The 26,527-nt window shown below is 39.6% G+C and overlaps 1 protein-coding gene across 1 annotated transcript in view; it reads left to right on the top strand.

Moving 5' to 3' along the window:
• Sh3gl3 (SH3 domain containing GRB2 like 3, endophilin A3) overlaps positions 1 to 19,832 on the top strand; it is a 54,158-nt gene extending 34,326 nt beyond the window's left edge. Inside the window, exon 8 of the mRNA XM_027921465.2 lies at positions 19,627 to 19,832. Coding sequence (XP_027777266.2) covers positions 19,627 to 19,832 — 206 coding nt within the window. The remainder of the gene's footprint in view (positions 1 to 19,626) is intronic.
• Positions 19,833 to 26,527: the final 6,695 nt, after the last annotated feature.

The raw sequence follows: 26,527 nt of genomic DNA, 5'->3' as shown, positions 1-26,527 counted from the left end.
TTTACTATATTCCGTTTTATTTGGTTCCACTTTGATCTTTATTATTTCATTGCTTCTGCTTACTTTGGGTTTAATTTACTCTTTTTCTAGTTTCTTATGATAGACACTAAGGTCTTTGAGTCTGTTCTTCTTTTCTAATAACCGTATGTGTTTACTGCTATCAATTCCCCTCTGAGTACTACTTTAGTTGTATTTCATAGATTCAGATATGTTGTAGTTTTATTTTCATTCTCTTCGAAACCCTTTCTAATTTTATTTTTCAAAGTCTCTTTAACCTATGATTTCTTTTGAAGTATTTCATTTCCACATATGTGGTCTTTTTCAGATATCTTTCTGTTTGAGACTTCAGATAAACTCTATTTTGTTCAAATAGCATACTTTGTATGAATTGTACCCTTTAAATTGTTTTGCTTTATGACCCAGAATATTATTCGTCTTGGTAAATGTCCTGTGTGCACTTGAAAAGGTGTGTATTCTATTTTCTTTGGTGGAGTGTTCTATAAATGTCAGTTAGATCAAGTTCTTAGTGTTGTTCAATTCTTCTATATCTTCTGATTTGTTGCGGTCTGTTTTTTCCTATTAATTTTTGGGTAAAAAGAGTATTGAAATCTCTAATGGTAGTGCTGGACCCATCCATGTTTCCTGGCAATTGAATCAAATATGGGAAGACTGGTTACATTCCCTTCTCCTTCCTCCTTCTTGTTGACCCTTTAATCTAATTACTCATATTGCTCTTAAACCTGGAAATACTTTTTATAGCCTTAGATATACTTCCCTATTTCCTTGATTTTTTTCCCCTTTTTAACTCCCATTAGATATTGGCTCTTTTGATTCTTCCTCTGTCTCATTGTCCTGTCCCTTCTTTCCTCATCTCTGCCCTCAGAGGAAATTTCATTATATCATTTTATTCTTCGCTGATACCATTCATTTATTTAGCATATCTACTCAGTCTCTTACATCTATCCTATTAGTTTCCCCACTACAACCTATGTGGCTTAAATTAATACACATTTATCATCCATTTTATTTTATTTTATTTTTTTTAATTTTTATTGTGGGTTGTTCAAAACATTACAAATTTCTTGACATATCATATTCCACACTTTGATTCAAGTGGGTTATGAATTCCCACCTTCACCCCATACACAGATTGCAGAATCACATCAGTTACACATCCATTGATTTACAAATTGCCATACTAGTGTCTGTTGTGCTCCCCTGCCTTTCCCATCCTCCACCCTCCCCCCTCCCCACCTCTCAAGCTGTGGGGGCCACAGGGCCTAAAATTCAGGAGCTGATGCAAGAGGAGAATCCATTTCTTACCTTTCTCACCTTCTGGAGGCTCTGTGTTCCTTGGCTTCTGGCCCCTTGCTCCATCTTTTTAGCTGGTGGTATGGCATCTTCATATCTGTCTCTAGCCTTGTTTTTTAAATTTTTTTTTTGTAGTTGGGCTCAATACCTTTATTTTATTTTTTAATTTATTTTATGTGATGCTGAGGTTGGATTCCAGTGCTCATACATACTAGGTGAATGTTCTACCGCTGATCCACAACCCCACCCCTCCAGCCTCATTTTTCACAGTTGCAAGTTCTTATTCTGAGTCTGATCCTCTTGCTTCCCTTTTATAAGGCCCCTTTTGATTATATTAAGTCCACACACATAATTGTATGACTATGAGTGCCCACCCACATAATTCTCTCTGTATCAAGATCTGTAAGCCAGGTGTGATAGCTGTATTCCCAGCAACTCAAGAGACTGAGGCAGGAAGATTGCAAGTTTGAGGCCAGTCTCAGCAACTTAGTGATTCCCTGACTCAAAATAAAAAAAAATAAAAAGGGCTGGGGATATAGCTCAATGGTAGAGCAACCCTGGATTCAATCCCTGGTACCAAAAAAGAAAATAAAAGAAAAGTTGGAAGATTCCCTTTTGCCACATAAGACACCATATTCATAGATTTCAAGGATTAGGAGGAGGAGAGAAAGGCATTATTTGGGTTTCCAATATATATATTCAAATTTCTAAAATTTTAACTTTATGAGTAATTAGATCCTTCAGATCCTTTTTAGAATATTAATTATAATTTAAAGAAGTCTCTATTTTTGTATTATATTAAATTTTATCTCCTTGAGTGTTTGTTTAGATCTGCCATCTCCTTTATGAAGTTTTTTCTCATCCAATGTTGTTGATTCTTGACTCTATATGAAAATTTTTATTTAGAGATTCCTTTCTAGTTGGCCTCCCATGGTAAAGGGGGAGTAAGGGATTCTCAGCTGATTAAATGTACTGGTTTCTGGTTTTCAGGATGTTTCCATCACCCATGGTATTGCCCTGATATCCTGTTTTGGGTCGCCATATTCAATACTCCTTCCTGAAGGCAGATGTCTGGGCTCCCAGGTACACAACACAAACCCAGGAAGGGAGGACTTACCTGGCTCCTTATCCAGCTACCAATATGCATTTATTCTGAGCTTTGGACATCTGATTGCATTTTTCTGCTTTTACACAAGATGGCTTTAGGTACTAAATTAATGTCAGCATAAATATCTTGAATCACATCATAAGAATATTTTTTTTAATTCTGTTTCAGTCAGTCTGATGTAAAGTCATAGTTTTGTGCTGAAATGTTATTAATGCCCAATTTTAACAGAAGATAGAGACCTCAGGTTAAAAACCTTTTTCAGGCAAGAGTCCTAACTTGAATTGAATTAAATCGCCTCTTTTCCATCATAATTGTTTTCATGGTTACAGTCTCTTTATAGCGTGTGGTGCTAGTTTTCAATTTACATTTTTGACATAATGTTTCCTTTAAAGTTATTTTAGTTAAATTGATTTCTTTAAAAATCATCAAGAGGATATTCAGATATAGTTCTCTGAAGACTTCTTTTATATTATATTAGGGTGACACTAGTTTCTGTATCAAAAAAAAAAAAAGAAAAAAGAAAAACTCAAGTGCAGTATGCAACAGTATAAATTTTTCTTACTCATGCAACAGTCCAGGGAGAATATTCCAAAAGGATGGGTGATTCTTGTCCCCAGACCTGCTCAGGGGCCCAGGTGGATAGATGCTCTGGCATCCTTATCATGTGATTTCCAAGCTGTTGTCGCTCCAGCCAGCAAGAAGTGGGTAAAAACAGAAATATGTAGGCTAGACATTTCATCCTAAGCTAGCAAGGTGGAAATGACACACTCAATATTCCAGGGACAAGAGCTCAACCAAATAGTTATGCAGTGGCAAAGCAGCCTGGGAAATGCGATCTCTAGCTGGGTGGTCATTACCCAGTTCAAGTTAGGACTCTTGCCTGCAAAAGGTTTTTTTAACCTGAGGTCTATCCTACTACGACTCAGTCTGTTCATACTACTATAACGAAATACTTGAGAGTGGAAAACTTAAAAGCAACAGGATTTATTGCATACCTTTCGGAGGCTCGCAAATCCAAGACCAAAGTGCTGGCTGATTTAGTGTCTTCTGAGGCCCATTCCTCACAGATGGTACCTTCTAGCTCCGTCCTCACACTGCAGAAGGGACAAACTAGCTTCCTTGGACTTCTTTCATAGGTACTAATCTTATTCATGAGGGCTGTTTTTATGACCTACTCACCTCTGAAGGCCCCAACTTTTAATACTTTCTCATCAGGGATTAAATTTCAATATTTGAATCTGGGGCAGATGCAAACATTCAGACCATGGAAAATGGGAATACACAGCAGAAACAAGTCCGTAACAATGATGGATCCTGCCGGACAGAAATTGCCAAGGACCCCCTACCCTGGCAGTGAAGGAAGTATCTTGACTAGATGGTGACTCTGCTGCCTTAGGGGAGAGTTTTTATCTTGTCCTTCACTCTGTGGACCCCTGCATTGCCCCCCTCTTAATCTTTCATATCTTCTGAGTCCACATCTGAGGTAGTCTTTGGAAAGTTGCTTTCTTTATGATTTGGGCTTGTGAATTCCTTAATGTTCAATAGATGCAGATATTTTCTGGTTAAGCTTGTTTCCCCTTAGTTTGATTCTATCAAAAACATATGGAGCTATAATCTGCTCTCAGGCAGGTCTGTTTTCCCATAATTGAACTCAAGGTCCTTTCTTTCTGTTTTCCTTCCTTCCTTCCTTTCTCCTCCTCCTCCTCCTCCTTCTTCTTCTTCCTGTACCAAGTGTTGAACCCAGAGGTTCAATAGTGAACTGTATCCCCAGCCCTTTTAATATTGTATTTTGAGACAAGATCTCTCTGAGTTGCTTAGGGCCTTTAAGTTGCTGAGACTGACTTTCGAACATGAGATCCTCCTGTTTCAGCCACCTGAGGCATTAGGATTTCAGGCATGCACCACCACACCCTGCTCAAAATCCTTTTTTAGACATAGTTCTTAAGACAGGTTTCTTTTCTTCCTTCCTTATCAATCCCATGCCTTCCCCTCTAAAGTTATGGAGGTTACCTCTAGGGCATCCAAAACCACAGAACTGAGCAGGAGGCAATAACTTTAATTTTTGAGGCATAGTTGTGCTTCTTTGGTTTAGGGAGGTCCCTGGGAATTATTTGGAATAGCAACCTGATGATGTTCTGTTCTTTGGGGGCACAGAAGCAGTTACTGTTGTTTCTAATGTGCTGATCCCAACCTCAGATTATTATGGTATTCATTGATTTACTTGCAAACTGGGCAGTTCTTATCCTTCTTACACTAACTTGTTACATCTAGTAAGGAGTCTAACAGTTAACATTTTGGTTTTGTTCATCTTTTTTCTTTGGAGATACTGGTATGTGGTCTGGTTTCAAAGGTTATCAAGGACAAATATTTGATTATGAAACCTAATAAGAGTTTACTGGATTCTATACCTGTTAAATTTATTTCTTCTTTATTACTTCTGGCCCTCTAAATCAGTACTACTAATTTTAGGTGTTACTATGGCAACCCCACACTCCTGGTACCAGTCTCTCTATTGGTAGCTACCATTCTGGAGACACTCAAGAAGGTAGTATTCAAACAGGACAGAAATGAAGAATGGAAGTCCAGGGCCAGAGGTATCCTCCAAAGGAAATAAGCCAGAAGTGGCTCACGTCACTTCTACTCTCATCCCATTGGCAATGGCTTGGTCATATAACTCATCAAACTGCAAAGGCTGGGGAAAGGTGAGCTGGAAATTCATATCCTACCTACAATTATATTACTATTGAAGAAAGGAAGAGTGGGTTTTGTTGGCCAGCTTGCAATCTCTACCACATACATTTACTACAGACTTATTGTGGAAGAAAATGTCTATTTTGTGACTCAGTGTTCTCTATAGGATCTCGTAAATTCATTTCTGTTGGAGTGTGGTACATGGTACAATCTCACAGACAAGGTAGGAATATACATTAGGATAAACTAGGGATGGGAAGATTTTTTTGGTACAGTGCCAGATAGTAAATATTTTAGGCATTATTTTCTCTATTGGGCAATATGGTTTCTATTGCAGCTAGTTGAGTCTGCTGTAACACACAAAAATGTTCATAGACAACATATAAGTGAATGGGCATAGCTGTGTTCCTTTAAATTGTTATTTGGTTCACAGGCCATAGTTTGCCAGATCCTGATATGACTTGCTGCAAAATCAACTTGGCAATGTCTACCAAATGTTTCCATACTCCCAGTAGCTTCATTCCTGGAAATGTATCCTAAAGAAATAATTTAAGCAAAGCATCCTCCTTTATATCTGTATAGAAACTGTCTAAACAAACAAAAAGTTGTGAGAACAGCCTAATAACCAACATTTATTTGTCAATAGTAGGATACTGGTTAAGAGATTGTGGTATACAAAATGAGATATCCTGCATCTATTTAAACGTATTAATAAGTAGATTATGAAGAAACATAAGATGTTGATAGTAAGTGGAAAATAAGGATGAAAAATTGTAAGTAATCTATGATTATAACTTTGTGAACATGTGTCTGTATGAAGATTAGTCTAAAGATAGGATTATGAACATTATTTTTCTTTTCTCAAGATATTATTCAAATTATATTTTAATAAGAATATTGCATAAAAATGTATTTACTAGTGGGAAAAGTTGATGGCTTTGAACAGGAGGTATACTTCCTTCTTTATAGAAGTATGTGCCCCACTGTATTCTCCATTTGCTCTAGCTACCAGGAAGCTCAATACCAGATGTAAGGTTCAAGCACAACACCATCTAAAGAACTGTAGCTACTATTTTTGTCCCTCCTTTGATGGGGATGACCATATGTCCCACTTCCTTTGGGATAGTCCCAGCATATGCCTGTTGGTTCAGTGTAACTTTTAATCTCAAAAGTTATGTTATTTGGATGAGAATTATATTGTTTCCCTGCTTTTTACCTTTACCTTTCTACTTCTATTCTGATAAAATTTTATCAGAATATGAAGATATTATTGTAAGTCACTTCAAATTTTTGTTTAGAAATAAGCTGGATATCAATAGAGTAATTGAAAACTTTGGAAATGATTCCATTGCCAGCCTCCCCACCCCAATATATTATATTTGAGTAGGAAGAACCCAGAACACCACCTAGGTGGGCCCAATTCTTGCTCTGCTCTCTCCATCTTTCATCTCGCATGAAACAAGCGTTCCATGCTTGAAGACAGGACCCCAGAACTAGAGTCAAGGGCCCAAGACACCATGCTTGCACTTGGTACCAGAGAGAACTTGGCTGTATTTTGTGTTGGCCTTTTTGGCAGTGTAGAGAGTATTAAGCTCTATAAAAATGAAAAGTTATTTGAATTAAAGCATTACTGAAAGCCATAAGCTCATAGCATTTGAGAGCCTAAAGTATGCCAGGTGTTATTATTTGATGCTTTATGTACCTAATATTTCATCCTTATAATGATACTGTAAAAAAGTGAAAACAATAAAAACAAAATAATAAATAATGATATAATGTTAATAATAGCTATGCTCAAATGCTCACTATGGGTTAAATAGTGTTCTAAATACTTTACATACATTTCTAGTGCTATTTTTATTCCCATTTTACATACAGACAAATAAGAATGCTCAGAGAGGTTAAGTGACATTTTATCAAGGTCACAGAGCCAGTAAGTAATAGAGATGGATGCTTTCCTATAGATATTTCATTTTATATCATTAAGAAGGAAGACTGGAGAATTTTACGAGATGTTCACGAGCACTAGGAATGATTTATTTCCAAGACTCATCACAGGGAATCTGTGGTCAGCACATGGTTGCAGAGGGATCATGCATCCAAACTGGAGGAAGAGAATACTGATAGCACAGTGAGTTCTCTGGCTTCTTCATCCAGGCAGTGCATGCCTGAGCTTTGTCCCTTCCTTCTTGGCTAGTAGCTCAGTCCCTAGGCAGATTAAGTTATTAGAAGGGTGTTGTTCAGCCAGGGATCACAGATGTGCAAAAGAAGGCTTGAAAGAAGCCTCCATGTCCAATAACTAGATTCACCCCTGCCACAGACTCTCCTGTGTGCCTTTGTTGGCCGTTTGCCTGTGCCTTTCCTGGGCCACCTCTTTGAAGTTTCCATTGGCAGAAGCTCTCAGTACCCATGTCACACACCTAGCATCGAGCTTCATTGATTTGTGGGTGGAATTTTTGAGTGTAAAGGAGTCCTGTAGTGTTTGTTTCTCAGGCACAGTTTCAAAAGAAAATAACATTTTATAGCTTGCATTAATGGGAAATTACTTTCCATTAGGATTCTGAATGATTTGCACATAATGTTTATAAAGTAAAGGAAAAATGTCAAGCATTTCACTAACAATTTAAAGCAAAGCTCAAAAGACTGTGCCAGAAATGAATTCCAAGAACATTTTCTTCATCATTTCTTCTTTCTAGAGAAAAAAGTTTAGAGAGAGATGAAAGGACATGGGTCAATTAGACAGAATGCATTGTGGGACTGAGATGGAATCTTTGATAATATCATTGCTAGGTAGTTAAAGGAATGAATAAAGTTTGCCAGAAATGGAGAAGGAGGGGAATCACAACTTGAAATGATGGATTGCAGACAAAATCCAAGTTCAGGCTCTGGCTAGGATATATGAGTGCCTGTCCAAGCTTGTGAGTATGAACTGTGCTGCTTTATCAGCATATGCTACCCCTGTCCCCAAAGAGAAAAGGAGGCCAAGGAAAGTCCTTGGGATGAAATGTGTGCCTGGGCAGTTCCAGAAAATTGTTGATTTTGAAGAAAACAGTGTAGGGACCTGTGACCTATGCTCAAGTATCTTCTCCATCTGTGGGGAATTTTTTTATCAGGCACCAAGTTGTCATTTTCTTAATTATGCATTAAAACATTGAAGAACGAGGGAGGTACATTTTACATATTTTATCAAGTCATATATTTATGAAGCATTTTCTTCTCCACTAATATTTCTAAAGAAGGTACCATTTTATTTTTTTTTTAATTTTTAGTTGTAGATGGACACAATACCTTTATTTTTATTTATTTATTTTTATGTGGTGCTAAGGATCAAACCCAGTGCCTTAAATGTGCCAGGCAAGTGCCCTACCACTGAGCTACAACCCTAGCCCAGAAGGTACCGTTTTATATGCTGACAACTTATATAATGACAGTGAAGGGTTAATAGACTATAAACTTAGATCTACTTTAAAAATGTAGAAAAGGCTGAGATTTGTTAACAAATGTGCATTCCAAATGTGTGCTACAGGCGTGTCAGAGTGAGGCAAAATAAATCTCTCAAATGACTTGTATTAAGACATTCTAACTCTCTTTAGGTATAAAAGAGACTTTTATAAATTTCTTGACACTTCGAAGCCTGCTCAGAAATAATTTCTAGAGCCTAAGTCATTCGTCTCATTGGTACAAAATCTCTAGGATTACGCTAAAAAATAAACATTGATTCAGAAGTGAAATGTGAGATTTAAAAATTAAAGAAGACGAGCACTTTGCAAATAGAAACATACCTTTTTTTTTTAAACCTACATTTCCAAAGAGGAAATTAAAATTTCACAGAGCAGTGAAAATGGAGTTTGTTCAGTCAGCAAGTTCTTACTTTTCTCCTCTTTTCTTTTCCCCATCTTTTTTTCTCCTCCTTTCCTGCTTTCCCCCTCATCCACTAATGTAGACCATGTCCAGTGGTTCAGAATTCAGAGACAGGGTTTATGGACAAGAGAGACACAAACATGTAGAAAGGAGTGGCACATTGTAGTTCAGATTCTCATATTCATTAGCTGTGTGTGTGACTTGGGTGAGTTTCTTAACATCTCTAGACTGATTTGAACTTGTCCCTAAATGAAGGGATTAGACTTAATGAATTTTAATGTAGTTTCCAACTCTTAATTCTGTGACTGCAATGTTCATCTTTTGTGAGTACTTAGAATTCTTGAAAATTGGAGAAGTCGGGGGCGGGGGGGGGGCTGGGGTTGTGGCTCAGCAGTAGAGGGCTCGCTTAGCATGTGTGAGGTGCTGGGTTTGATCCTCAGCACCGCATAAAAATAAATAACTAAATAAATAAATAAAATTTATCGTGTCCAACTACAACTAAAAATATTTTAAAAATTGGAGAAGTGTATAGGTTAAGTACTTAATGTTTTCTATATTTAAAAATATTTTTAAAAAATTAAAGTGTGAGCTTTGTTTACAATTGTTAATCAGTAGCCATTGATGAGGGAAATAAAGAAAGACTCCTTTTATTTTCCAAACTGAAAGAAGATTTGAAGGGGAAGGTTTTTTTTCTCACTGCAGAGAATGATTTCCCATAATTCTTCCAAATACTATGCAAAAGGAGTTTTTGAAAAGCTATATGACTTCTAACTTAGCTGTAGAAGTTTTAGTATGACTTAGCTGAAATAGTTATGATATATCATCTCAAATGCTGAGTATCTATCTTAACATCTTAATATGTGTTTTGTAATAATGTATTTAATCTTTGAATGAACATTTAAAATCCCATCATCTAAAATTATTATATTCAATTATTTTTTAAAAATAGTATAGAAGTCAATATGTTTCCAGGGATTACAAACAGTACAGCCATGTAGCACTGTTCCAGGGAACTCCAGTTCGAATCCACATGAATGATAGCCTCTGGAGTTGTCCAGTGGGTGTGGCTACAAACTCTCCAGATTTTGGGAATGAGAGAATAGGAAAAGTGTAAGACAATTGCACAGGCCTGGTAACAACACCAAGTCTCCCAGTCAGGAGCTTAACAGAGAGAGGCAAGTCTCCAGCTTAGTAGGAATCATTTGCCCTGTCCAAAGTGGGTGACCAATAGTCTATAGCCGCTTTCCCTTGCCTAAGAATGTGGACCCAGAATAGCCAGTCTTTCTGCTTTTTTTCAAGAGGAGCCAGAAATCATATGTTTATGTGCAATCTCCTGATTTTTCCATATTGGCAACTAATCCACCTTATTTAAAAGACATGGATCAGGCTAAACCAAGTACCACCTGAAAGCCAATTCCTGTGCCAGGGACCAGAAAACTACATCTGTCACTTCTCAGGAAGTTTTAATAAGTAAATGGGCTGCAGCTTCTGAGGTATCTGCCTGAGCCATCTCAGCAAACAAGTCAAGACTTTGTAGAATGAAGGGCACAAGCTCTACTAGTTAATCCAAAGTAATATAACCCGTGTGAATGGTGAAGGATTGGTATTGAATTTAAAACAAATCACACATGCTTATTTTTATAGATTACAATGATTAAACTTGAGTTCTATTGACAAGTAATTTCCATCAATCCTATTTCCTGTGGATAAGCACATCCTGTGGATGTTATTTCTAGAAAGACAGTTTATAGACTTTACTAGCTTTTCTCAGTAGTTTTCAACTTACATATCTTAGATTATGACTGAAAATTTGCAGATAAAGAAATTGGGGCCCAAAGATGACCTTATTCAGAGGTAGGACTCAGGGATCTCAAGTTTCTATCCAGTGCACTTTTACCATGGGCCCAAGCGGTATTTTAGAAATGGTAAACAAAATGGTTTTGTGGTATTTATCAGAACTATACAGCAATGTTGTGTCTGGGTCAGCTAAAGAGAAAGAAAGTATGTATGTACTTGGCAAGTGTTTGAGAATGAGTCTGAGCCAGAAGTAACCTTAAAAGTGCCAAATCAGTTCTTTGACCCAACAAGATAGGAGATGAACCATTTGGCCTGATGTCACAAGTATCCTCAAATGTCAGGATGATCTTGCTTGTGGAACCAAAGCTTCCAGAAAGACACTTAGATTCCATTCTTGATTGGATGCTAACTCTACCCATTAATAAGTACCTTCCTTTTTGTTCTTTAGTGCCCCTGGCAGTAGCATAAATAATAAGAAAAGACCTTTAAACTTCTGAGTATCAGACCAGGAAGTGAGTGGAAAATGAGCCCACCCAGCCAGAAGGAGTGAAGGGGGCCATGGAGTTAGAGGGAAACCCAAATCCCAGCTCTGTCACTTCATACTTCTGGGCCTCAATTTTGTCATGTAAAGAATGGGATTATGACTCCTATTGCAAAGGATTTTTCATATGTATATATATATATATATATATATATATATATATATATATACACACACACACACACACACACACACACACACACATATACATGCACACACATACCACACATATGTCTATGTGTATGTATATATATATATATATATATATATATATATATATATATATATATTTTTTAGTTGTAGATGGACACAATATCTTTATTTTTATTTATTTATTTCTATGTGGTGCTGAGGATCGAACTCATGCATGCGAGGCAAGCACTCTACCACTGAGCTACAATCCCAGCCCTGCAAAGGATTATTCTAAGGATTAAATTAGATCATGTAAGTTAGAGGTACTGGGCATGGTACTTGCTACAGAGTAAGCACCCACAGTATAGCAGCTGTTAATGCTACATAATTGGTTATCTGATTTCCCAGCCTACAGCAGACTGGAACCAGCATATTAGAAAGGCCCAAGGGACTGCTTCGGGGAGGCCCACTGACAGCAGGAAAAAGTGACAGGTCGCAGCCTGACTACAAGGGAGGCAAGAGAAAAACTATAAAAAGCAGGAACAAAAGGCACAGCATTCTGGGGCAGCATTCACAAGGCACAGCATTCTGGGGCAGTTACTAAAAGACACAGAGCCCTCCTCAGGTCAGTAGCTTCCTGGAGACTCCGTACCTTGTACTACGACAGGGACTCATGTTGACAGCAGTTGTGTGAATGACGTCTCTCTCCATCCCCTTTCTCCCTCCAAAGCAGGTGTGTATGTGGGGGGTCAGGTTTGCCTTTCAATAGGGATGCTCTGACCAAATGCTCCCAGGCCATGAGATTCCCCCAAGTCAAGGGCAGCAGAGAAGAGAAAGTCATGGGCTCCTTTGATGGTCTGAAAATAACTCAAGTTCAAGTACAATAAAAGAACTGTGATTTTTAGTGCTATAGAGAGGAGGAGTCCCCTTGCCCCACTGACCTCTCCTACTTTCCCTTCTCTCATTAGAAATGAGAACAGCTTATAGATCCTGGCACAGGACAAAGAGAAGGAGAATGAATGAGAAGGCCAAGCTGCACAAATGCCACTCCCTTAGTAGGTTGCTGTGTCTACTCTAGTGTCTAACCCACCACTGGAGTAGACATTGCTTTAAATTGAAGCCTTAAGTGGCTCACTTTGATGTAGGAGCTCAGGCAGAGGAAGGCAGGATAGAGGAGAAGTCAAGAACACATCTCAAGGTGGAGTAGGACTAGGTGGGTCCTGGGCCAAAGCCCAGAGAATCAGGGTAGGATTTAGGTGGAGAATGCTCTTACTAAAAGACACAGAGCCCTCCTCAGGTCAGTAGCTGACCTGGCCTGGGAGCTCCCTTGGAAGTGCCCAGCTGAGGACCCAAAGACTCATTCCAAGCCCAGCTGATGGACCTCTCCTTTGGCTGAAGAACAGAGAGGGGAAAACTTCATGTACTGATAGTTATCAGAAAGAGCACATGGCATAGTGATCAAGAGTGCAGACTCTGGACCTGACAAGTTGGATCCCAGCATTGCTGTTTAATCATGTTGAACCTCAGTTTCTCCATCCCTTAAATTGGGGAATATGATGTTACCTAAACATGGGATTTCTCTGGAAATTAAATCCATTAATATCTGTGAGGTATTAGAACATTGCCTCTGCACATGGTAAACGCTGAAACTGAGAGGTATGACTTCATCCCCGTAGCTGAGTGGCGCTGAGGAATGTGGTGCGGGATGACCACCACCTAAATAAAATGTGTTCAGTGCTGATATATGTGAGGAAGTCTTTGCAGCAGGGACTTGGGCAAAAAAGAGTGAAGTTGTGGGGAGGGCACTCAAAGAATTTTCCTGTAGTTAAAATAAGAGGGGACCCTATATTCTTAGAAACAGGACCACAGTAGTGCCAGGAGGGGAGTGAAATTTATTTTCATGAGAACATGGTTTCCCTTCCTATTGTGTTGCTGATAAAGTGTTTATTGTCTAGTCATCTTAAAACCCTTGTGATAGGGTCTCTCTCTCCTTCTCTCTCTCTCTGTTAATGGTGTGGATCAGAGCTTGAATAATAAATATTTAACAGGGTCACTCCCTTTTCTCTGTTAAAATAATCTTTGTTTCAGTACTTTAACAAGGAAGACTGTGTTTTTCCCACCTCTGCTCTCATGTTTCATTAAAGCCAGTTCTCAGGAGTAAGAGAAAATAAATATGGGCTCTTTGGGAGGGCAGGAGTGGGCTGCAGCCTCCTCGCTGGACGGCATAGGGTTGTGGGCCTCACTGGCTATTTCTATAGCAGGGAGATCCACATCGGCTAGCGAGGGCTCATGTGCACTTTCTCAGTGGTTTTAGGAGCCAAGTCCTGTAGGTGAGAGAGCAGAAAGGTGGAGATGGATGATGAACAGCCACAGGACTTGGGGGGAGCTGGGGACATAGAAGGAATGGGTTGTCAACAAAATGGGATGCAGAGTAGGGCTGATTATTTTTAAAGGAAGTTTTGGGAAAGGTGCTGGCTTCTGGTGGTGGGAAGCCAGGCCCTGGGGCACCTTGCAGTGCTTATGTCTAATACAGTTTGAACGATCCCACTGAAGAGCCCCTTCTGCCTGGATTTGTGTTCCTTCCATGGTTGACTTCTTTCATATCAAGGGGAAATTCAGCCTCTGTCACTCAGGTGGGCAGAAACTTTCTCTCAACTAAGCTGAACTTGCTCGTTCCTTTAAACCAATGGTGGTGGAAACAACTTAATCTTTTTTCCATTTCTACTGTTGGCCAAAAAAGAAAAATATTTTTTCCATTTCTTCTAATGGCAGAAAAAAATAATCTTGCCTTTCAAGGTAATTCATTCTCTTCCAATAGAAAGCGTAGATGATGTATTTATTATTTAGTTGATTTAGGACTTAAACTCAGTCAATTCATATCGGAAACTCCCTATCAGGGATGTTGGTTTTTCTCCTCCTCTTCATGTACACCAAGATGATGTTTGGGTGAGCCAGGGAGTTTGTGAAGTGCCATGGGTGGCTGGCAAGGAGGCTTGTGTCCACAGCTGAGGTGACTTGACCCGGGAGGCCTGGGTCTTGGGCTGGGTTGTAGAAAGTCTACATCCCGAGCCTGCGCGCGTACCTGCCCACAGGTGGCCTCTGGCCTAACCAGCCCCTTGGCCTTTCCTCATCTCCTGCTGGCACTTGAGGGGATTTGAATGGTAATTCATGGGAAGTGAAGGATGTGGCTCCCTCAGCCCTCTCTGCTTAATAAAACCACCCTAATATTTCTGCTGGGCACCGGGTTACCTTGTTGGTCCAGAGCGCTATGGGGAGCCTGTGTTCTCCCAGGTTCCGTTGGAGAGTGGGGCTTAAGACCATCTGGCTGGGGGTGAAATCCAGAGAGATTTCAACCATCTCACCTACCTTCTCTCACCAGGCCCTTTCCCCCTCTAGGAGGAACATATATCTCTTCTCTGAATGTCAGGAAACAGCCTTTCCCTCTCCATGGCTTGTAAAAACATCCTCTAGTCTCTGAGGCCTCCAAACTTTGGTTCTTAGAACCCAAAACTTCTTTCTCTTTCTCTTTCATAAAAACCTACCTGCTCTGCCTTGGTTTGCAACATTTCACAGCTGAAGTGGCATTATTTTGGAACTTAAAAGCCAAACATTACTGCTTTGTTCATGTCCAGGTTCTATACTCCCCCTCAAGGGAGACCATAGTTTTTTGGGTTGTGGGCCCCAGCATTGAATGGTGTTTCAAAATATCATCCTGCTATATATGTAATTTGGGTCAGCCAGTCTGAGCTCTGGCTGGCATGAATTTATCAAGTGCCTGTTGCTGCTAGGAATTGTGCTCAGTGTTGGGGCCGTGCAGATGTGTATGGAATCCAGGTACATATGTCACTTGAGGTGGGGAACTCTTGGGTCTTTCCACTTGGTGGTCTCCAGAGAGATATTGTATCTGGGGCTTATTTGCTGATGGAGTATAATATGAGTGCCAGTCTCGCTTTTGCTCTCAGAGTATCTAAGTGTGCAGGCTGGCTGTTGTCCCTTGCCTCGAATGATGAGGAATGTGTCTTTTCCCTGATATATTCAGTGAGTGCATGCAGTGTGCACATGTATGCACACCCAGGTGATTGGCTTGGATAAGTGCATGCCTGTATTTAGTATTTGTTTTGGTCATTGCTGGTGGCTTATATAATAATACGAAGAAAAAATAGAGTTAGCCTCTTAGTGTGATAGTCCCGAAATATCTTAACAACCCTCGGCAGTGTCATGGGTTATACAGGTGGCACTCTGGGGTCTGGACTGTGGTGTCTTGTTCTAGATTCACCATTTGTCTGGGGGTCAGGCCATTGTGACTTCTTGAAACCATTTCCACTCTTCAAAAAGGGGATCTGGGCACAGTGGCACATACCTGTAACTCTAGCTGCTCAGGAGGCTGAGGCAAGAGCATTACAAGTTGAAGGCCACCCTCAGCAACATAGGGAGACCCTGTTCTAAAAAAAAAAAAGGATTGGGAATGTAGCTGAGTGGTAGAGCACCCCTAGGTTGAATCCTCAGGGTCTCCCAAAATTTAAAAAATAAAGGGGGTAGGTTCATGGAAGACTGCCAAATTCCCTTCTAGCATTAACATTCCGTGTTCAAGGAAAAGCTTCTTGAGACTACCATGTGGTTTGGAACCTGACTAGTGTGTTAAAAACTGGTAGATGGAGAAATGCTAAAAGAATACTAACCATTTTTTATATGCCACATTAAAATAGTTGTACATTAATAAAACTGACTTTACTCGGGGCTCAAATCGCCTTGGGTTTTCAACGTCTCACCTCTACCCACCCAGATAAATACTGTGTAGCCAAACACAAATGAAAAGTTTTATGTTGGAAACGCTCAGTTCCCCAATGTTTTGACATTGTTGAATGTTATTCTGTTTGAATTCAAAATAATGAACTAAGCCCTAGTTTTTAAATCCTCCTATGCCCAAACTCTCATCGTCAAGACAGAAGAAATATACAGACTTAGGCTAGGATGAGGTCTCTCATGAAAGGAGCAATCCAAATGCTAGAAACATCAAAGAGGTCCTAGAAGTTAAGAGGCTGCCCTGCCTGTAGGTTGCCACATGGGTGGGAGCAGCCTCCTGGAGAGGAACAAGAGCCCTTCCCAACCACCTTTCCTTTCCCCTCCCCACCACCTTTCCTTTCCCTTCCCCACCACCTTTCCTTTCCCCTTCCGTTGAAGTTCCTCAACATTTCCAATCTCTGGGAAAAGAACATGGAGGAAGGGGAGGGCCATTACACTGGTGATCCTCAACTTCCCCAGGACATTGGAAAGACCTGGAAAGTTTGAAAACATACTGCTATTCCAGTTCCATCGCCAAAGAATCTGATTTAGTTGATATGGTGTTCACCCCTTCAGAGGCCTGTTTAATATGCTACCTAGTTGAGAACTATTGCCTTCGAAAGGCGGTGGGGAGCCTCCTAAATGTCCCGTGGGGAACTTCACCAATTAGAGCCCCTTGGGTGAATCTGGTCTTGTGTACTCCCTCTCAAGTAGACATGGCCAGAGTGTTGATAAGGTTGTAGGCAGTTGGTGGAACTTGAGGACTTCCCTGTCAGTCATGAAAATGGGTGAAATGGACACTACTCAGTGAATTTCATGCCACTGAAACCAACATAAAATCCTTGTCACAGCAGGAAAACTCCCCTCCTGGACCCTCCCTGGACCCTTCCCTTCCTCTCCCCACAATGCTGCTGACCCCTGTCCTTCCCCAGGACAAAGAGACTTCTCATTTGTTAAACCACAAAAATACCCCAATTTCCCCTCTCCTTCTCTCTTTCTCTCTCTCTTTACTTGGATTGGTGAGGAAGGCCCATAATCTCTTGCAGAATTTGTTTCAGTTCTTGTTCGAAGTCTAAGGAGAAAAAGGGTTTCATAATAATAGAAAAAAAGGAAATAAAAATGTAAAGCATAAAATAGGAGAGCTGAAATAAGAAAAATATATCAGATATTTCAGTTCTGGGAAAGGATTAAACCTTCTTCTTGAAGGATGAACACTGAAACTGCCATGGTCTTACTCTGGACTGTCACCCTCCTCTTCCTTTTCAGGTCTCTTTTTGCCTATGTTGTGACTTAGAGGAGCATCAACATAGCCAGGCAGCTGCTGGTGGCGGGAGGCTTCCCTGACCTCCTCTTAGTTGCCTGGGTCCATCAATACGATGGTTTCCACGTAGACAGGTGTGAGCTTCTCTGAGATGGCCCTATCTTCAAAGACAATCATGTCTCACTTTGACCTCAACTTTGGCCTCCATGTCCCCAATCTCCTCCACGTGAGGCACCATCTCTCTTGGCCAGAGGCCCTCGGCTCCTGCCTGTGGCTCACTTTCCACTCCTTCACAGGTAATGGTGGCATTTCCTGAGATCTTTGGAGGCTACAGAGAACTGCTGTGGGGTGATGCCATCTCCTCCCATGACACACTAAGTCATTACCCTAAACAAAAATACAAAGCATCTCTATTCGGTTTGAGGCATTTTTTTCCCTAAGCTTCAAAATGTAAATATTTTAGAAAATGGAAAAAGAAGAAATACTTAATTATTTAAAAAAAAAATTGTAGTTGAGATGGACAGAATTAGGATTTATTTTGTTTATTTTTATGTGGTGCTAAGGATTGAACCCAGTGCCTCATGCATGCTAGGCAAGCACTCTGCCACTGAGCTACAGCCAAAGCCCTGAAATACCTAATTTTTAAAAATAAAGCTAAAAATCACTATGGAACCAATGCCTGACCAAAATACAAAAACAAAATCATTTCACTTTTAAATACAGATACAAAAATCTTAAAATAGTAACAGGTTTAATCTAGTCATAGGATAAAAAGCGTAGTATATGAACCAGTGTGAGTTATTTCAAGTGATCAGACATTTTAAAAATCTCCTAAAATTAATACTCAAAAGTATGTTTGAACAGTCAAACTTAAAATGAGATTTTTGTGGGAAAAACTTGATACATTGATACTGAAGTTAATGCTTTTTCTGTTTTAAATTTCTGGATGCCTGTCAAAACAATAGAAACTCTATTCCTTGTCCCATCACCAGCACAAACAGCAAAAATGAAACAAACAAAAAATAGTTGATAAGCTGGGAATATGGATCAATATTTGTATTCTAATGGGCTCCTAAATTTTTTTAGAAAGTAATGATTGAATAATAAATTGATAGCAAATATCAAATATCTTAGAAAAATTAATGTTCTATGATCATCAAATCCCTTTCTAGGAATTTATCCTCAGGAAAATTATGCTTGTTTGTATGTATATGTGTACATATAGGTTTACACTATTTTGCAAAGAGTTAACTATGAAAGCCAAAAGAGAATGAGAGAGAAGGAAGGAAGGAATGATGAAAGGAAGAGAGAGAAAGGAAAAGAAAGGAAATAAAACCAAGAAAGGATCTCAAATATCCAACAATAGAGTTACATTAGTAAAGTTGACAGTTGGTCAGTAACTAAAAGTAACCCAGAAACACCTTACAATAGTTGTGTACAAGAAGATTCTTGAATGAAAACAACTATATGTTAATGTACATGTATAAATACATTCATGATGACACCTGGAATCTGAAAGCTTAACATTGCTTATCTCTAGGTTTGTGGGTTACAGTTCTTCTTTAATGATTACCAATTTTTCCTTTTAGAAAAAAAAAAAAAACTGTTTTAAAATAGTCTGAGAACTCCAGGCTCTGTATGGTAACCTTGAGATGTAAGGCTCAACCTGTGAATATTCTGCCCATTCCCGCCCTGGCTCCTGGCTATACCAGCTCTAGAAAGTTGTCTCTGACCACCTAGGCATCTCTGCTCCTCTCTTTAACTTTCTCAACTTTGTCCTTTAACTGTTTCTATGTACCATCCAGTCTCCACAAAGAGGCTGTAAGCTCCCCATGGGGAGGGGTTGGCCTTGTCATTCTCCTGCCCCTCCCTTAGGGCTCCAGGCGGAGCTGAGTGGCAGCTCTGAGGAGATGGGCTTGGCATGTATCCTCTATCTGGGAGGACAAAGGAGACAGACACTGTGGCCCAGAGGTGTGCTCAGGCAGCTGGAGAAAGAGGCAGAGACCATGCTGCAGCACCCATGGACAGCAGGAAAGGAAGCCAAGGCCCACTGTGCTCTCCAGAGGTGTCCACATTTTCCAGTTTCCCATGGGTGATTGGTCATGTTAACCTGTATTTTTTGTCTCCATATCATGCGGACAGGTTCTAACGTTCCCATGGACCAGCCCTGCTGTCGTGGTCTCTATGACTTTGAGCCAGAAAACCAAGGAGAATTAGGATTTAAAGAAGGGGACATCATTACATTAACCAATCAAATAGATGAAAACTGGTATGAAGGAATGATACATGGGGAGTCCGGATTCTTCCCCATTAATTATGTCGAAGTCATTGTGCCTTTACCTCAGTAAACGTGTTACTCAAACTCTGGACATACTTTCACAACTGAAATGAATTCACACCAGTGTTCTCGCAGTGTGGTATTCTGTGACATCCTTGCTCTCTGACCAACTTAATGACTTTTGTATGTGTGTTCTCTTTATAATGTATTTTGTATCAATTTAATCTGTATAAATGATTTTCTTGACTGAGCTACATGAAAATAGTTTTCTTCTTTGTTTACAGTTCTAAAAAGTCATTGGTTAAATGTGTGTGCTTCCTGTTGCTGAAAAAATAAATTTCACCCATTGCAGATATGTCAACAAGTTGCCTATATATTCCTCAACTGCAATGGAAATGCGACATTTGAAACTAAGAACTGCTAAATATTTTGTTTCTTGACATTACTGATGGCATCTGGTCTTTCCCCCTTCATCACGTTTTAAGCTTACCTGTGACTCTCCCAATAAACATGACATACTGTGTTGGCAAAAGGCCTCAGTTATTTTTAATGTTGAATTAATTTTTAAGCACACTATTCCAGCTGCAAAATCCTTCTGTGCCCATTGGTTGACCATCGGTCACAGTGTGGATGTTTAGGTAATTGCTTCTGACCAACATCAGTAAGGTTGAGAGTGATTCTGCACTTTCCACTGACTCAAACATGGTGTATCCTCCTTCCAGTTGGGGGATGGAAACTCCTTCTACCTTCTTTAAAGTGTATTTATAAAAAAGCCTAACTCAAGCTTTGTTTGTTAAGCTTTGTCAAATATTGGGTAGGTTTTCTAAGTATGTCCTCAAGAGGTATCATGGGCAGGAGTTGGGTTGAGTGTTCAATCACATGACCACCTAGGTTCAGTGAACAGCCCTTGGCCTTGCCCAGGGTATGAGCTTGTCATGTGCTTTGACCTGATGAGTCAAAGGGGGCAGGTATATTCCCCTTTTAACAGAGAAGGTGATTTAGTGAATGACTTTCCCAGAATCAAACAACCAAGTAGTGGCTGAGACAGAGCATAAGCTCAGATTGTTTGATATGCCTCATAACACACTTAAGTGTGCATCCAAGTCACTTGGAAGTGTACCCTTCCTGTTCATTGGTATTTGAAACAAATGCCAAGAGGCCAGATCAGTCATGTAAGCCAGGTTTCCCAGTCTGAGTTCATGGTACATCACTAATTCATGACAGCAAGCTTTCCTACCAGCCAGTGACACCCTCCACCACACACACCCCTTATACAAAACACTTGTACATTTAGCATCTATGACTTATCATGAATTGAGTGCTTACTATGTGCCATGTGCTTTTCTAAGCATTCCATATGAATTTTATCCTCATAAACCACTTTGCCATTTTGTCCTCATAAATCACCCTCTGAGGTAGACCTGATGCCCATTTTTTTCAGATAAGAAACTGAGATGATGAAAAGGTAAGTAACTTGTCCACAGTCACACAATTAAATGGCAGATCTGGGTTTTATCCTCAGAAGTCTGTCTCTCCCATACCCATGATCTTTCCCCCACATCCTACCTCTTATCATATGGGTTTGTGCACATAAATTCACAATTTATATATTTTTTTGTAGCCTTTTAAAAAAATCCATCAGCTTCTTTAGCTGCCACATTAGAAACTACCAAAGGGAATGAGAAATCCAGGGCCATTCTCCATGGCCATACTATACTTTGATAACCTGTTTGTGAAGTAAATAGTAACTGAAGCTAATTGAGAGCTATAGATTAACTTCCAGGAATGACAAGTCAGCAATTTACACTAGATCATTTTAAAGCTATTAAAATAGCACTTGCATCAGTTGACAGGTATCTGTGGAAGAGGAGAGGCAATGATCATGAGCTGCCAATGAGTTGGAAGTACTAGCTGTTGTGTCTTTCCCTGGCTTTTAGCCTCAGCTAGTATGCAAGATCCCATCTCCAGGAGACATCCATAGGCAGGGCCAGCAGTTAGTACCTTTAGCCTAGCTCCTGGCACTGGGTTTACACAACTCTGCTTCAGACCAGTTGTTAGAAAATTGCATTTTGGGCTCCAGCCTTAAGGTTTTCACAGATTTACATTCAGAAGTTCCCTGTACAACTCCCTTCACTTCTTTTTTTCATTTTTAAGAGTCATGCACATTTTATCTTTTACTGTAAAATATATCCAGGACTTTTTAGGTGTCAAAGTAATTTCAAAATTCAAATGGCTTTATTTTTCTAATTATAAATGTAGTACAGTTCTGTTGCAGAAAAAATTCAGAAGTATACAAAGTTATAAGAAGAAATTGAAGATCGACTTTTATTCCATAACCTCAAATCATTACATTTCTAACATTCTCATTATATCCTTCCAGTTTTGCCCAAGCACACATAAATGGGAGTACATATCATGTTCTCAGCTTTCCATATTAATAATTGTAGAACCTAATTCTTATGGTTTATTGGAATGTGGTAATTTATTGTAAGGCTGTGTAACTTCTATAATTAATCTACTATTATTCAGTTCCAGTTTTCCAACATTATACACAAACCTGTATCATATTTTCTTATGATATATTTCTTAGGTTTTTTTTGGCCCATAAAATGGGCTCAAAGGACAAACAGTGAACTCAGACATATTTAAATTTGGCCTATTAATTAAAATTCTCATTATAGTATTTGCACTTCCTGAAGATTGTACTTTTAAATATCACTTATATTTCCATAGTGTTTTCCATAATGCCTATACCAATGTATATTCCTACCAAGATTGTCCAAGTTTCCTTTTCTCCAAATCCTCACCAACATTTGTTATCTCTTGTCTTTTTTGATAATAATCATCCTAAGAGGTGTGAGGTGATACAGTAGTGCGTTTTGATCTTCAGGGGATGCATTCTGAGACATATAGTGGATGCCTAAAACCACAGATAGTACTCAATCCTACATTTCTCTCTGTGTGTGTGTGTGTATGTGTGTGTGCATGTGAATTTCATGCCTTCTCCATATTAAATAAAATTCGCTTATCATACACTATGGCCATAAGTTTTGCAGTTTGAGATGCGGCAATTAAACTAGCACAACTTTCTTTTTTTTCCTTCACAATGTCACAGATTTGTTTCTAATACAGATCTTAGCAACTTCAGCACACAATTTTTTCCCCTTTGCTTATGGAGTTGAGAACTTTCACTTTTCATATAAGGAAGCACTTACAGCTTTTCTTTGGCATATCTGAATTGTCAGCCTCACTACTCTTGCGCTTTGAGGCCATTTTAAATAAAATAAGGGTTATGTGAACACAAGCACTGCAACACAGCAATGGGAGATCTGAAAACTGAGATGGCTACTAAGTGACTAATGGGCAAGTAGTGTATACAGCATGGATACACTGGACAAAGAAATGATTCAATATTCTGGGCATGATGAAGACAGCACAAGATTTCATCCTGCTACTCAGCATGGTGTGTGATTTAAAACATATTTTTTGAATTTTCCACATAATATTTTCAGTGTATAGGTCACTATGGGTTACTGAAACTGGAAAGCAAAACCATAGATAAGGGAACACTACTGAATCCCATTGTGGTTTTAATTTTCATTTCCCTGATGTTGAGAACCTCTTTGCACGTTTTAAAATCAGATTTTATTTTTTGCTATTGAGTTGTATGAGTTCCTTAGGTATTTTAAATATTAACCCCTTAGAAGACATATAGTTTGCAAATATTTTCTACCAATCCATGATTGCTTTTCATTTTGTCGATTATTTCCTTTACTATATAAAAGAACTTTAGATTGATATAATCATACTTGTTAATTATTGCCTTTGTTGCCTAGGTCTTTGATGTCATATCCAAAATTATTGCTAATATCAATGTCAAAACACTTCTCCCTGAGGGGTTTCTTTTCTTTTTAGGGTTTGTATTGTTTCAGGTGTTATATTGAAGTCTTTAATCCATTTTAGTTGATTTTTTGAGTATGTAACCTATTTGGAAGTCAGGAAGTGTGATGGTATGGGGTTATGCTGTTTGCATGTGTGTAGGCAGATGGGAACTGAACTAGAGATGTGCATGTACATACAGCTGACAGTAATGCTGAAGCCCATCTTCAGGTGTTAGCTTTGGGTACAGGTGGCAGTAGAGTCCTTAGAGCTGTTTGTGAGCATATGTGTAGTGGCTGTGCTATGTTCCTGAGTCAAAACACGTGCAGAAGCAGCATCTGGGTAGCTCTGGGAAGCAGGGGTGGAAGCTTAAGCACCTGGAGATTGCAAATACCACTAGGGTGGGACTCTGGGCTGGGGAGACTGTGGTAGTATCAGTGCAAAAGACTTTCAGGGAGAGGAGGCAGAGAAGGGTTGCAGGCCAACACATAGACTTCCAAGGCTGCTGCCCTGGGTCTTCAGGATGGTGCATCCATAGCAGCAACAGTCTTGTGGTTCTGGGTGGCAGGACCAACTCAGGCAACTTTAGGAGGAATGGAAGCAGAAGGATATAGGTTGTGTTATACGAAGGCTGGTGGGCTAGATCCTCCAGCCTAAGCAACAGCAGCAGCATATGGTGGATCACATTTATTGATTTGTGTATGTTGGAATCAAGTAAATCCCACTTGATCCTGGTGTATGATGCTTTTAATGTGCTATTAAATTCAGTTATCCAGGATTTTGTTGAGAACTTCTACATTTATGTACATTAAGGATGTTGCCCTGTAGTTTTGTTTTCTTGCAGTATCCTTGTCTGGCTTTTGATATTACAGTAATTCTAGCCTTGTAGAATAAATTTGGAAATATTATCTCATCTTCAATGTTGGAGGGAAGGATTTGAGAAGGATTGGAATAATTCTTTTTTAAGAGTTTGGTGAGAGTCAGCTATCTGGTCCTGGGCTTTTCTTTTATGGGAGATTTTTTAAATTACTGATTGAAATTCTTCATTCTTGATCTGTTTAGATTTTCCTTTTTTTCATGATTCAGTCTTGGTAGGAGTATGTTTCTAGTTTATCCATTTGTTCTAAGTTATCCAGTTTGTTGGAATATAATTGTGATCTCTTATGATCTTTTCTGTTTCTTTTGTATTAATGATGGTGTCATATTTCTTTGATTCTTCAGGTTCCTGTAAGCTTTGTGTGGCTATCTTCACATTTGTAAAAGCAGTCACTTCTTATAATCCTTACTGAAGGACTTTGGCAGAGAAAGACCTTAACTAGTGAGCCCAGCTACAGATTTTAGAACTTTCAGATTTTACATCTCTCAGAACTTTTCTCTGGATGTTTCCACTCCAATCCTCCTGTGTCTTTTTATGGGTCAAATGTTAGGCTTGTGTGCTTTCTCTTTATTCTAAAATGCAAGACTTGGTGTTGACAGAAGCCTCCTATTTATCTTCCCTAGATAGTCCTCTGAAATGTTCAAGGTTGTGTACTTTCTTCCAAGTCATCAGAGTCAAGCCAGCTGCTAAGATCTGTACATGCTGTTGAGATCTTTGTGCTGTCTGTAGGAGCTCATAGGGCCTCCACAAGGAGGCACACAGGGTTCTCAAGGCATGATTTGGATAGTCGGAGGTCCTCAGGAGAATAGTTGTGCAAGAGTCTCTTGGTAGTCTGTGAGCTTGACAGCAGGATCTATAGCTCACTATTAAGAAATTTGTGCTGGTTGCTCTGAATTCCCTTCCCTTCTCCCTGCTCCTAGATGTCTCCAGAATATTCAGCTATTATCCAACTTTTTGGGTTTGGGTGAGACAGAAGTGAGCCTCCTGGGAAGTGTCTTACAAGGGTGGGGGAGCTGAGTCCTCACTTTGACCTCACTTTTCCCTTTGGGAGGAATTACAGGCCAAGGGGTCTCTCTTGGGCAGAAGTGATCATGTAAAGTGAAATTACTCTCACTCTCTTCAATGCATCCATTTTTATATTTTCCACTCCACTGAGGTGCTGGACACTTGGCTAGACCACAGGGATCCCATAAAGGTGTTCTCCTCTGTGGTGGTTGCCAAATCCATGTTTCCATGACTGTTGGAATCTTCTATTCTGTCATGTTTTCTGACATCACTCTTTCAGGTCTTCTTAAAACAGCCTTTTCACTCCCTTATTCAGAAGTCCTAGTCATCACAGGAACTGTTAATCTCACCTCTTTCTGACTTCAAAACCCCACAAACTGCCCTTGGCTGCCTGGCTGTTACTATCTTTTCTGGTCTCCTAGAACCTTTCTTCTCTAGGTAACTCTATACATTTTTTAAAGTACAAAATTCTTGATATTTACTCTTAAGTCCAAGAGAAGAATAATAGCTGAGTAAGTATGCACCGTCAGCCTAGTAAGGAATTGAGGGAGCAGTGTAGGGTAGCTATGGTGGATTCTAACAGGGCCCCCCCAATCATTCCTGCCTCCTGGTATTCACACCTTTGTGTTTGGTGTGGGAGAAACAATTTTATATGTTCACCAAATGCCTTTTTCCTGGATCCTTCCAGAAGGTTACAATTCTCAGCCTTCTAGTTGTTAGGTAGAGCCATGCAACTCATTCTGGCTAAAGAACTAAGAGAGAAAGTGATGTGTGTCATTTGTTGGTGGAGGCATTGAAAAGCTCCTGTGCATTCTCCAGTCTCTCTCTTCCCTTTGTGCAGCTGACATAAATGCTGCGTGTTGACACAGGGTGAAAGGCTTCTGCATCACTGAACAACACCATGAAGGACAGCTGCCCTGGGGAATTAGCCGACCTATGCCAGATTTGCCGTGAACAAGAAATTACCTGTTAAACCTCTAAAATGTATGTTCCTTGTTACTGTA

The sequence above is a fragment of the Marmota flaviventris genome, chromosome 2 (genome assembly GCF_047511675.1).
Source record: "Marmota flaviventris isolate mMarFla1 chromosome 2, mMarFla1.hap1, whole genome shotgun sequence".
Taxonomy (NCBI): Eukaryota; Metazoa; Chordata; class Mammalia; order Rodentia; family Sciuridae; genus Marmota; species Marmota flaviventris.
This window is presented reverse-complemented; position numbering and strand designations above follow the sequence as displayed.